Source organism: Miniopterus natalensis, chromosome 7, assembly GCF_054644295.1.
Source record: "Miniopterus natalensis isolate mMinNat1 chromosome 7, mMinNat1.hap1, whole genome shotgun sequence".
Lineage (NCBI taxonomy): Eukaryota > Metazoa > Chordata > Mammalia > Chiroptera > Miniopteridae > Miniopterus > Miniopterus natalensis.
Genome location: NC_142087.1, coordinates 13,769,963 through 13,782,861, shown reverse-complemented (window position 1 = coordinate 13,782,861; position 12,899 = coordinate 13,769,963). Strand labels below are relative to the sequence as shown.

Below are 12,899 nucleotides of genomic sequence, written 5' to 3'. Positions count from 1 at the left end.
TCTTTCAGTGTTTCTTTTTCAGCTTGGTGGTACTGAGCCCAATTCCTTTCACTTTTCCGACTATGGTTTTCAGCATTTCCCCCCAAGTGAAATAGAGGTTTAAACGCACACTTCACCGTTTTCTTTTAAATGAAGATTCAGTGATTAAATAATTCAGAATCACTGATTTAAAAATTGTATTTTCTTGAAGAATGTAGTATGGTGTTCAAAAGGAAGCATTTTCTGTTGCTATAACCAAAGAGATTAGAGAAGTTTTTCTTTTAAGGATTGTTTTCTAAGATTTGGTATGAGGCCATTTGTGATGTGCATCAGAGTTTACCATAGTCCACAAATAAAACCTAGGCAGTAAACCTGGTCAGCCTAATCAGATTAGCTTGCTAGTATGTGGGTGACCCAAATCTGACGGCTACCAACAGAGGGGGAGTCATTGCTTTGAACCAAGCTGAACCTGAGCCTGTGGTCAGTGTTTGTGAATGATCAGTCATTTTGCTGGTCTGACACTGTTGCTGTTGATTTCATATTAGGAATATGTCATATTTTTGAATTCACACATTCCATTTATAAAATGTTAAAACCATTAGAGTTCATATTTATTTCTGATGCTTGGTACTTTTTTCTCATAGTTTTCACATGTGAAGACATAACTGAGTATGCAGAGTCCTTGTTCGAAAGAAAGCCCAGGGAGGGTTTCTGTACTTTCACATGAACTTAACTCCAGTTAGAACCATTGATCAGGAAGACTTGAGCCAGATTGTTACACAGTTAAAACTTGTGAAGGTCTGTTTCCCCTTCAGCTTAATCTGAATTGGAAAGTAATGTTACCTTAGTCCTTGGAGCACAGAAACTTTCTGTTGAGGTTGTAGTCAGATAGCTTCATTAATTTGGTTATCTAGGTAAGCAGGCCTAGCTTTAGAGTCAGATTTCTAGGCCCCTCAATCTGGGATCTTAAATCATATATATAAATTAAATTTTAAATCCGGAGGCTCTCAGGTTCTGAAATGTAAAATGAAAATAGCCTTCACAGAGGTGTTTCTGCAGGTGGAAAGAGGCAAATCTTTGTCCTGTGAGCATTTGAAAGCAAACCAGGTTAGCCACCAAAGTCTACAGAACTTTGTATCAAGAGAGATTTAGAATTGCGAAGTGATCTGTCAGCAGTTGGGAATTCTATGAGATGTCTTACCTCAAAAATTAAAAAAATTTCTGCCCTGGGCAGTTTTTCTCAGTGGTTAGTGTTGACCCACAGACGGAAGGGTCTTGGGTTTGATTCCCAGTCAAAGGCATGTACCTTGGTTGCAGCCTCCCTGTCCCCAGTTGGGGCGCATGTGGGAGGCAACCGATCGATGTTTCTCATGTCAATGTTTCTCTCTCTCTCTCTCTCTCTCTCCCCCCCCTTCTACCCTTCCACTCTCTCTAGAAATCAATGGAAAAAAATACCCTTGGGTGAAGATTAAAATAAATAAATAAATAAATAAATAAAATTTCTCCCTTAACTTTTTCCTGGTTTACTTTGAATGGTTTTCACAGTTTAGGAATTACTGGTGAGGATAGGATGGACGTGGCTATGAGGAAGAGGAGGAAGAGTAATTTATTCTAATTACTGATGTCTTTAACTTTTAGTTTTGATGGTAGAAGGAGATTTGGGAAGCTGATAAGTGAGATTCAGTCCATCAGGGAAAGTCTTAACAAAGCCAGCTTTATGGCTTTTACTAATTTCTAGTGGGAACAGAGGCCTTATGAATGATTCACAACTTGTAGACTATTAAAGTTAAGTCCAAGGTTAAATAAACATACAAGTAGGTAGACAGAATATGCAAAGGGAGCATGTGGCTAGAGCCCTTCTCTGACCTTTACCAAAATGAACGAGGGAGACTTTTATGGTCAGGAGGCCAAGGACCAGGAGTTGAGACAAAGGTCCTCCTCCAGGTCCTGCATCCCTTCTGCAGAATACAGCTTTTCATTGGCTCAGAGAGCTAGAATGGTTTCCCCTAGACCCCTTCTGGGCTAGGAAAAGTTACTTAGGCCTGTAAAAGCCAGTAGGATCCTGGAGCAGAAAAGAGTAGGGGAGTGCCCAGTTCTGGCAACTGTTGTTGCTGGAGGCCAATTTTCATCAGTTGAGGGACAGTTTGGTCCAAAGAAAAGCACAGTGTTTCTCAGCATCAGCTACACACATTGAGAATTGACAATGAAATTGTGAAGTGTACAGCATTTGTGTTTCAATAAAAGTTTTGACTCTAAAAGAAGAGGCTGTGACAAGAGAAGCAGAGCCTCTGAAGTGGATCAGCAAATGTGTTTGGCTTTTCTCCTGCAGGCTGCAGCAAGCTGCAGGGGAGCTTTGCTAACCCATCCACCCCAAATCTCCGCTTAGTGCGAGAATCCAGATGTATTGTACCCAGGTCTGTCACTGTTCATCTTGTCTAAGCTTGAGTGACCTTCAGATTTCTTTCCTCTCTTGCTTGCTTCAGTTGTTTTATTATGTTGCTATTTATATTTCTTCTTTAGGGACCCGTTTATATATTTTGAAGTAGTTCTAGTGATTTTAAGCATACCTCAAGGTCATCTGGATTTTAGTATTCTAAAGGTTTCTAACCTGATAGCGCCTATTTTGGGGAGCATTTTATATGTTTTTCTACAAAATAGTGTGAGAGTTAACCATGTGTAATTATATGCGACTGTTGTTTTTACTTTGATATTTTAAATGCTGCTTGGAAAAATGGAATAAACTATTTGTGTATTTTACAGGTAGTTATAGGCTATCCCAGCTTGTCCCTGTGTGTGCACCTCCCTCCCTATTAATTTTAAAGGATGAGAAAAGAAATAATAATTCAATGTCAAATGAAAGAATTATTTTTAAAAATTTCCCAAGAATTTTTAACTCTCTGACTCCCCCCCAATCTTTAAGAAGTGCTCTTCTTTTGGGGGGAGGGGAGATAGGTGAGCAGCCACATTGAGAATCTGCCTTTTTTTCTTGAATTATGGCATTTTGAAATCAATCTTGTTTGTGTTTGAAAAGGAAAAAGCCTCTGTTCTTGGCTAACATATGTTTGCCCGAGATCAAAGGCTGAACAGGAGAGCCCCTCCTACCCATGTCTAGGACAGTTTTACCTGCCTTTGACCTTAAGTCATCTGCCCCTACAAATTCTTACAAACTAATTATTTAGCAAACCAAGTTGTATATTACAAACTTTGAAAAATTATATAAAAGCTGAGGCTGTAAGTTTTTTTTTTAAACTTTATTAAGGAATAATTGACATATAACTGTATATTAGGATACAGATGTTGACGTTTTGAAACCCACAGTGGTAAAGCTGGAGAGGACAATATTGGCATTGCTGCTAAGTGGGTGGAGGTGCCTTCCCTGGCGCAGTTAACTGTGTCTGTGTCCCTGCAGCCCTGGCAACTGGAGCTGCTTCCTCTGGCAGCATCCCATCTCTGCTCTTGGGCATCAGAATCTCCTTGGGATTGGTAGGTGATGCCTGGACTAGTCTCAAGTGGGGCTTGGAACTTTTTTCAGAACTACTTTTGTGCAGAGGTTTATGTAGAAGATTTTTTTCTTCTCAATGCACTCCCCTCCTACCTCTGTTTTTTTAAAAAAATGTATTTTCATTCTTTTTAGATGGGAGTTTTCTGAACTTTTCCTTACCTAAAAGAACGCATCTTAGTATTTCTCTTTTTTTTCTCATGTTTCTTCCCAGGGAGGGAAAAGTGTATTTATTAGGACAGAATTTAGCATATTTAGCCTGTATAAAAATATTGATACATGCAGGAACTATTGTAAGTAGAAATGATAACACTGAATTGGAAATGAAAGCACTGAGCCAAAAAACCCCTCACTGGCAAACAGTCAAATGTGGGACCATCAGCCTTGTATTTAAAAAATAAACCCTCTTAGCTTATTAAGACGTAGTTTAGTAAAACTGATTTAAAAGACCTGCATCTTTTATGACATTTCATTGGACCACTCTACTTTTAATGTTCTACAATGTGACAAAATATTGATGAAGTCGGAGCAGAAATATTTTCTGTATGTTGGTGTTCTCTTTGTGGTGTAGGGCTGGGGAGTGGTGGTCAGTTAACATGTAGGTCACCCCGAAATGTGAGTTAGCTGGATATCTTTAAATCTGTACTTCATGTCCCCAAGAAATTTACCCTCGGCCAACCTGTCCTGCTGTATTGTGCTATGGACCAAGGGAGTAGTGCTGTACCAAGTGCAGGCCTGCTCTGATGTCTGGATTTATAGGATCCCCATCTCACATACAATGCTCGTGTAGCCTTCCTCTTTTCAAAGGATTGGCGCTCATGCAGAGACATGTTAAGAGAGGTGCTGTGTTCTTTTCCTGTCCCAACTGTGGGGGCCAGTGGCCTTTTGGTTTTGGTGCACCCTGCTTTATCACCAGGCTCCCTGGCATTCCCATAGTTTCCATGAGAGGTGGGCATTCTGTGCTGTATTTGTCCTGTGGGACATTTTGTACTCATTCTTGTCCTGACGATGTGTGCTGTAGCTCCTGTCACTGTCTGCTGTAAGTTCGACTTCACCAATAAAGAGAATGTCTCCAATTGGGTGAAAAATGGCTGCGTTGTTATGGTTTATGGGATGGATTCTGATGCTCCGTTCTGTGTTCTGCACATGGAATTTCGTCTCATTTCCTGGTTCTTAGTGTGGCCAGCTGACTGCAGTTAGGTGGAAACCCCCGGAGTTCCATGGCGACTTCATAGAGGAGCTACTTTGGATGCTGGGACAGCGGCCAAGATGTCTCACTCAAGCTGGAAGGAGAAAACCAATGTGGCCTTAGAGATTAGCTGGGGAGATGATGTTGGGCCAGGGTGAGTGAGGGTTTGGGGATAAAGTCATTTCTAGAAGATAGGACACCTGGGCCCTAACATACGTTTGCCTGAGATCAAAGGCTGAACTGGAGAGCATCTCTTACCCACTTCCAGGACTGCTTTACCTGCCTTTGGCCTTAAGGCATCTGCCCCTATGAACTCTTGCAACCTAATTATTCAGCAAACCCATTACTCTCCTCCCATCCCCAGCGTGTGGCGCTAGTGGCTGTTCAAGTTCCACTCCTGTGTCCAGGCTTGTGCAGTTCCTGGCCCTTGCCCCAGAGCAGGTAAACTTTAGGGAACAGATTGAGGCCAAGAGAAGTGGCTCCCCCTGATCTTACTTGTTCTTGTTCTAAGTAGAAACTTAATTCTGCATCTGAAGTTTCCTTCTCGCCCGTGTCCAAAGATCGGCACTTCTCGCTGCTCCTTAGCCTTTTCCTTAGTATCTTGGGTATCTCTGTTGCCCTCCACCAGTATGTCTTTCCGCTTGTTGCCTCAGACTGTGAACAGAGTTCTCTCTCTTCCAGTTAAACACATTTCTCATAAGATTTTTAGTTTTGAAATAATTAGCATTTTCTTAATAGTTGTAAGAATGGTGTAAAGAACTCCTCTTTTCCCACATTAACTCATTGTGAACATTTTGCCACATTTGCTTTGTCATTGTATATGTTTGTTGAGCCATTTAGGAATAAATTAGATGCTGCCTCTTTACCCTGAAATGCTGAAGTGTATATTTCCTAACAACAGGGACATTCCCTTATAACCACAGTGCAGCGGTAAAAAGCAGGGAATGTTAATTCAGTATTATCTGAGAATGCGGAGTCCGATGGTCCTAATGGCCCTTAGACACCCCCCTGCCCCAGTCTGAGATCTAATTCAGAATCACTCATTGCCTTTAGTTGTTGCCTCTCTGTAGTCACCTTTAATTTAGGACTAAGTTCCTTAGCCTTTGTTTTTCATGACACTGACATTTTTAGAGTAAAACTGAGCTATTTTGTAGAATGGCCTGCAGTTTGGGTTTGTTTCATTTCTCCTGATCTGATTCAGGCTACTCATGTTTGTCAGTAATACCACCCAAGTGATGGGTCCTGAGTGTGGCCACCAGGATGATGCAGTGACCTTTTGCTCCCTCATTGGTGGTGTTACTTTAATTGTTGAGACTTTAAAGCAAAACAAAACATGCTTGTTTTCTTCAAAACGTACCCATGCTTTCCATAAATGTCATGCTACCTCTGCCTTTGGGTAGTGCAGACTTTTTGCACTTCTTTACTCTTTGCCCACCTTTTGCCACATTAGCCCCCAACTCCCTATAACCCATTTCAATTCCCCAGTGTGTTCGCTCGTGTTTTTCTCTGTACTCATGACTTTGAACATAGCGACAGTACCGTCCCTCCCTTAGACCCAGGCAGGAAGGCTGTAGACCCTCTTGCCATATCCCTCTCCACCTATTGAAGAGTCCAAGGGGCCAAGAGGACATGGCCACCCAGAGGCTCCTCTCCCCCACTGCTCTAAATACTGGAATTTCCTGGCTAACTGGCTTTGAACCTGATGCCAGGGTCTGTGGGGTCTGCTTCCCAGTGCATCAGCTTTGAGGCAACCCTCCTTAGGCTTGTGGCTGTGGAGAGGCAACAGGGAAGTGCAGCTGGGGGTGTGGACTGGGGTGTCCATGTCCATGCCACCATCCACAAGCCTCTTGAGCAGGACAGAGAGCATGGGCTTGGGCAGAGGGCTTGGTGGCTGCCTCTCCCCACACCGCAACTTCTGGCATTGAGCTGAGGAGTTTCAAGAATTCTAAATTTGAAACTGGTCTTCCAGGTTGTTTTGAAAGTGCTTTTGTCAAGGTAGGAGAAGAGAATATTTTATTTAATAGTATATTAACTTAAATAAAGTGATGAGACTTGCTATGTGGACTTACATTCTCTTGCCTTGGTCCCATAATTATTAAGGGTAATCCTGTTTACAAACGTAGTATGTCTGTGTGTATATGGTATTCTAATATGTATAAACACATACCTATTTGCATTCTTTTGTAAAAATTGGCATCATACGTGCACTCTTAGTTATTCGTGTCTCATGGAAATCCCTCAGCCGTCTGCTGAAGGCCAGGTTCATCCTTTGGCATGCTTGGGTAATGTTCCCAGTACAAGTGTACTGAGCTTTCAGCCATCCCTCTTCTGATAGCCATTCACGTCATTTTTTGCCACGATGAACAATGTTTCAGCAACCACTCTTGTACAGTGGTCTTTCACACATGAGTAATTTCAATCGCCACCCACCATTGAAATAAATTTTAAAGGTGGCCATGGACATTTTTGGAAGTAAAAAATATAATAGAGATTTAGAAACCTGTAATCTCACCTGCCAGAAATAACTGCCATTACACATGGAGCATAATTTTCCAGGTGCTCTCTCTCTGCTTGTGCTAACACACACTCGAATATGTGCTTAACGGAAATGGACTTACAAATCCACAGCTGCAGCCTTTTTTCACTGGTGACCTTTAATGGCCACGTTCAGTGGCCTTTTCATTTTCTTACCATCTTAACCCACTCTGAAGCATCCTGTCCTCCTAGCTGACATCCTGTCCTGTGTTTTTCTTCTTTCTGTCTCCTAAATGTAGCCACTCCTCAAGTTTCAGTCCCCATATTTCCAGGTATTTGCTTTTTATTTCTAATTGGACAATTCGGCAGAGCATGCATTAGGCCGCTTTCCCTCTTTGCTCCCTTTTCTAGAAATGATTCTGGCGTTTCCCTCCGTTACCCTGGTTCTTGGCTTCCACATCTTTTCTCTGGCTCACCTCTCTCCTTTGGTTCTTACATGTGAGCTGCTGCCAGGACACTGTTAGGTTAGGACACCGCTGTCCCATCGTAGCTGACGAATGTTCGTGATTGCCTCTCATCCGCCCCCCCTGGCGAGGTAATTTAAAATGCTACGTTCTACTTCCATTTTTCTCTTTCTAGTCTCTCCCACTCTTTCCTCCCCTCCCTGAGGAGCCCTTTGCCAAGCCACGCTGGCTAATTTGCTCTGTACTGAGCATGTGTGGGGCATCACTCTTCCCTCGCCATTCCCCCTGCCATCCTAGAGGCACCCTCTCCATTCCTGCTGGTGGGACTTGCTAAAGAGGTGAACTCACTGTCTTCCATCTTCTGTGGAGGTGCCACTGACCCAGTGGAAACATGTCGTTTATATTCTCAGAGCAGAGCTCCAGGGAACAGACCTCTCCTACACACTCTCCCCTAACACTTTGCTACTGTGCAAGGGGATCTGTCACCTCTCTCTCGAAGTCCTGTCTCTGAGGGCAGCAGAGGGCGGGTGCGGGGTGTAGGAAGTGGAAGGTCAGAAGCCTGGCCTGCTTCCCCTCTGGCGCATGTCTTTGACCCTTTGGACACAGGCCTGCCACTGGACCTTGTTTTTGTAATCTGTGAATTGTAGTCGGGCCACCTCATGGCCTCCTAAGCCTTTCCTAATTCTGTAAAATAGGTGACCCCTTTTAGGAAGTCCCTGGCATTAAGCCAGGAGTATGGTAACTTGAGAAGCCCCAGGGTTTCAGTAGGACAACCCTTTTCCATCAGGGGAAAGAAAACTCAGGTGTAAGCTTGGAAAAGCTTCCTGCTGGAGCAGCCCCTGCAGGAAAAGGGATGCTCACCTAGTGCATGCTGGGGTGTCCGTGGACATGGCGCAGCCACCCCTTGCCTTGACCCTGACTTCCTTTCCCCCTTCCTGCGACCCAACTACGCCAGCCTCCCACAGGGCCCTTACAAAGACGAGTTAAAGTGATGATGGTTCCCTATTCCAGGTCAAGGCCAGTATCTTCTGAGGACTTAGAAGAGAGTCCTCAACCTCAAGAGGTAAGGAAATCATCAGAGTTGGTGACGGGAGGGGGTGTTCCAGAGCCACCCAACATCGCTCGTCAGCATAGAATGGAATAGAAGTCTGTTTCGGTTACCAGTCTCTCGCCAGGATTTGCAGACTCAGATATTTACAAGGCTGATAGGTAACCGAAGCGTGTGCTGAGGGAGGCTGGTTTTCCTTTTAAAGCACTGCATGGACCAAATGCAGCGAATCTGAGGCTTTCCAACGGCAGCCTCTCCACTGACTAAACTCAATTCTCTTCAGCCTAGTTATGATAATGGTGTGATGGGCTGTACAAATTACTATCAAGCCAGATAAGTATTTAGTGTCTACTATGTGCTCGGGACTGGGGAATTATAGAGATAATAGGTATAAATTAAATTAAGATGAAATTAAGATAAATAAGCCCTTGCTTTCAAAGAGCTCACTAGGAGAGGAGTAATAACAGGAGCTACCATTTATTGTATGACTGCAGTTTGCTGGGGCTTTGCATGTGTTTGGATGTCATTTCAGTCTTACCACAACCCTGCAAGCTGAGTATTGTGGATCTCTTTTGCCAGTGAAGACACTTGTGGCTCAGAGAAGTGATGTAATATACCCAAGATAATTAGCTTGGAAGTAGGAAGCCAGGCAGAATTCTAGCCCTTGCTGTCTACATGCATGGACAGATTCACTAGTATCACACATGCATGGGAGATATGGACAAAGAGTTTGGGAGCACAGAGGTGGTAGTGGTGACTCCTTGGAGGAGGTGTCATTTGAGCCAGACTTTGAAGAATGGGGAGGAGGTCACCTCTGGGTGAGGTGGTTGGTATTACATAGAGGGAACAGTGTGAGTAAAAGTGGAATGCTTGTGTCTGGGGATGTTGGAGAGCCCTTGGTGTGCCTGGACCATGGTGTGTGCATTGAAGCTAGAAAGACAGGTCAGAGCTGCCTTGCTTTGAATGCCACACTCAGTAGTTGGAGGGGGTAGGAGTAGCCTGGAAGCTGTCAGAGATGATCAGATTTGCCTTCCAGAAGGATGGTTGGTGCCAGTGTTGGGAGGTGGATTGAGAGGGAAGGCCAAACTCTTGTCCCAGTTAGTGGAGGCCATTGTCCTTCTTCCAGCAAAAGGCCAGGGTTCAGGGTGGGGCAGGGATGTGTGCGAGGAGGGTTTAGATGTAGGAGAAGGATCCCAGGACTAATAGGAGGGACAGTAAGAACACACAGGAAGAAGAGGGACTAGCCAAAGATGGTGCTCAGATTTCTAATCGGAGAGCTTGCATGGCTGGTGAGAGCATTAACTAGCTCATCTGCCTGGCTCCATGAAGGCAGGTCTCCATTCTGTTCATTTGTGTGCCCTGCACTCAACAGGTGTGTGTAGACGATGAGTGAATGGATGAACGTGCACAGGAGATGAGCGTTCTGCCCGGTTGACGGGACTGGGGGTGGGGGAATGAATGCTCCAGCCTCCACCAGCCTTCCTGAGCCCAAAGCAGCGTGTCTTGGTGAGCAGCCCTCAGCAGTGTTGGGTCATAGTCCACACCTGCAGTCTTTTGGGGGAGGCAGACTTTGAGGACCTGAGCCTTTAGTGACCTGAAGCATTGTGCCAAGTGTCAGAATGAGTCACGTGTAGGATCTAAAGAGAGAGCATTGTTGATTGTTGAGGGATAGAGGGGTGGGAAGGGGATCTAGGAAGGTGAGTAGGAGCAGGAAGCTGCAAGCCCCTGATGGAGGGGTCTGCATGAGCTGACCCAGGGGGGTGTTTGGACTAGTCAGAGTGCATCAAATTGTCTGGGGAACATGGAGTTCGATCCCTTGGGGTCTTGAATTTTTGACTACTGAAGATTTGAAACAATATGATTACTGAACTGAAGCACCTTGTAAATTAGAGTCCTGTTATGTGTGAGGTAGGACCTTGGCTGTGTCTGCTAATCTCGCTGAGCATCAGTTGTGGCATCTGTAAAAGGGGAACTTGCCAAAGTCAGGAGAAGCAGTTTAGATCTTCCTTGGTCTTCCTAGGTCTGAAAGTGGCCAAAACTTGTTTGCATCACTTAGTCACACACGGTAACACCACACGCCCTGTCCTTCCCCAAAGGGTTTCCCTTTCAATAAGACGAGCTTAGAAATGTCCAGGGCAGGAAATCAACCTTCTCAGTCCCCGTTCTTGTCATATTTGTTCCAGTTGTCCCCCCTAAATAGATCCCTGGCACCATCCGTCACCCTTAGCCAGATATCTGACTTCCAAAATGAGTCTCAGCTGTTCACGGAGCTACACCTGGCCATAATGGAGAAAATATTTGAGGACAACGTAAACTCGACTGGAGGTAAAGCTGCATTGTGGGCTTAGTCTCTTGGCTTTTACACAGGGTGGGACCCCCCTGTGATGTGTGGGGGGTTCAGAGTTGACAAGCATTTTTGCATCCATTGTCTCCTTTAAAACTTATTGTTATATAAGTATTATAAACATACTGGAGGCTATTTGGGACCTAGAAAAAATATCCCTAATCCAAACACCTAAATGTAAACGCTGGACAGCATTTTGATATATTTTTTTCCAAACAATTTTATACGTACGGCTTATCTATTGCTGCTCAAGAATATTCCCACAAACTTACTGACTTTAACTACCACATATTTATTAGTTCACAGTTTTGGTGGGTGGGAAGTCTAGGCACAGCTTAGCTGGCTCCTCTGCTCAGGTTCTCACTATGATGCAGTAAAGATGTTAGCTGGGGTTGTGCTGTCATCTGGGGTTTGACTGGGGAAGGATCCACTTCTGAGCTCATCCCGGCTGTTGGCAGAATCCATCTCCTTGCAGTTGCAGGACTGAGGGCTTCTGTTTCTTTCTGGCTGTTGGCTAGAAGCTGCCTTCAGCTCCTAGAGCTGCCTACAGTTCCTGGCCATGTGGGATTCTCCAACATGGCTGATTTCAAGGTTCAAGCCAGCTAGGGAGATAGAAACTCCACCAAGATGGGTGCTGCAGTCTTACAGCATAGTCATGTAACCATGTGCACATGGTCCTGTACATTCCATCACCTTTGCCATATTGGTTAGAAGAGTCACAGGTCCCACCACACTCAAGGGGAGGGGATCACAGGAGGGCATGAACACTAGGAGGCGGGCATCACAGGGCTTCTGCCACATATGGCTATGTGTATTTCTACATGTCTGTAATTGTAATATATATATAATGCTAGACCCTCCTCTTTCTCTTAATGTTGATACCTTAAGGGCTTTTTCATACAGTTGTGTGGTCTTCCAAACCATCATTACTAATGAACACAAGTGTTCTATTGGTTGACCAAGCTGTTCCTTTATATTTGGATATTTGGGTCTTATTGAGTTTAAATAACATTGTGAAGAACATCCTCTGTGTATCAAGTGTTTTCTCCCTTCACACCTTGATTTTTTCCGCCTTGGGATGACACACATAAAGTTAAGTAACAGGAATACTGAAAGGCACTTATTTATATACACTAAACTATGAACACCAACGCTGGGGCCCTGTCTACTCACCCCATCAGTTTCTTTTGAGTTCTACAGCCACACTGTGATGTGGGCAGGAAAGGATAACACATCCCCAGTTTACAAATAAGCAAAGTGAGGCTGGGGAGGGACCATTTGTGTCTGACCTGAAGATGAGATGATTCCTAATTGGATTTCTTCTTCTGTGTTTGTGCTTGGCAGCCAGGAGTTGCCACCACTGTGTCTTGGAGGACCCCGCCAGTGCCACTTTGGCCACGATTTTGATTGTGTTTGTTTTGAATACGTAAAAGAGTCATGCAGTTCAGAATTCAAAATAAACTTTCCCATACCTTTTTGTTATACAGAGATTTGTCTCCCTCTGCTGGACAAACACAGAAGTGGGTATAGTCGCTTCCCCCTTTTTTTATATGCAGTGGTGGCCTACAGCCCACACTGTTCTACTCCTTGGTTTTTTTTCTTTCCCAGCTTTATTGAGGTGTAATTGGCCAATAAAATTATAATACATTTAATGTGTACAATATGATGTTTTGATACTGGTATACATTGTAAAAGGATCCCCTCAATTGTCTGCTCCTTGCTTTAAAAAAATAGTTGTACTAAAGTTTCTGTTGCTTTTTACCTACTATATCTTGGTAATCTTTTCATATCAATGTAAAAGAGATTCCTCATTTAAAAATAACTGGTCATGGTTTTAAATGAAGGAAAGGAAAATTCAGCTTTAGCTGATGTCAGGTAAAAGAAAATAGAATCGATTTTTC

At 43.9% G+C, this 12,899-nt stretch overlaps 1 protein-coding gene across 1 annotated transcript in view; it reads left to right on the top strand.

Moving 5' to 3' along the window:
- Positions 1 to 7,862: 7,862 nt before the first annotated feature.
- The window catches only part of EFCAB8 (EF-hand calcium binding domain 8), a 43,284-nt gene continuing 38,247 nt past the window's right edge, over positions 7,863 to 12,899 (top strand). The window contains exons 1-2 of the mRNA XM_016200641.2: positions 7,863 to 8,669; positions 10,838 to 10,979. Of these exons, the coding sequence (XP_016056127.2) occupies positions 8,598 to 8,669; positions 10,838 to 10,979 (214 nt within the window). The 5' untranslated portion in view covers positions 7,863 to 8,597. The remainder of the gene's footprint in view (positions 8,670 to 10,837; positions 10,980 to 12,899) is intronic.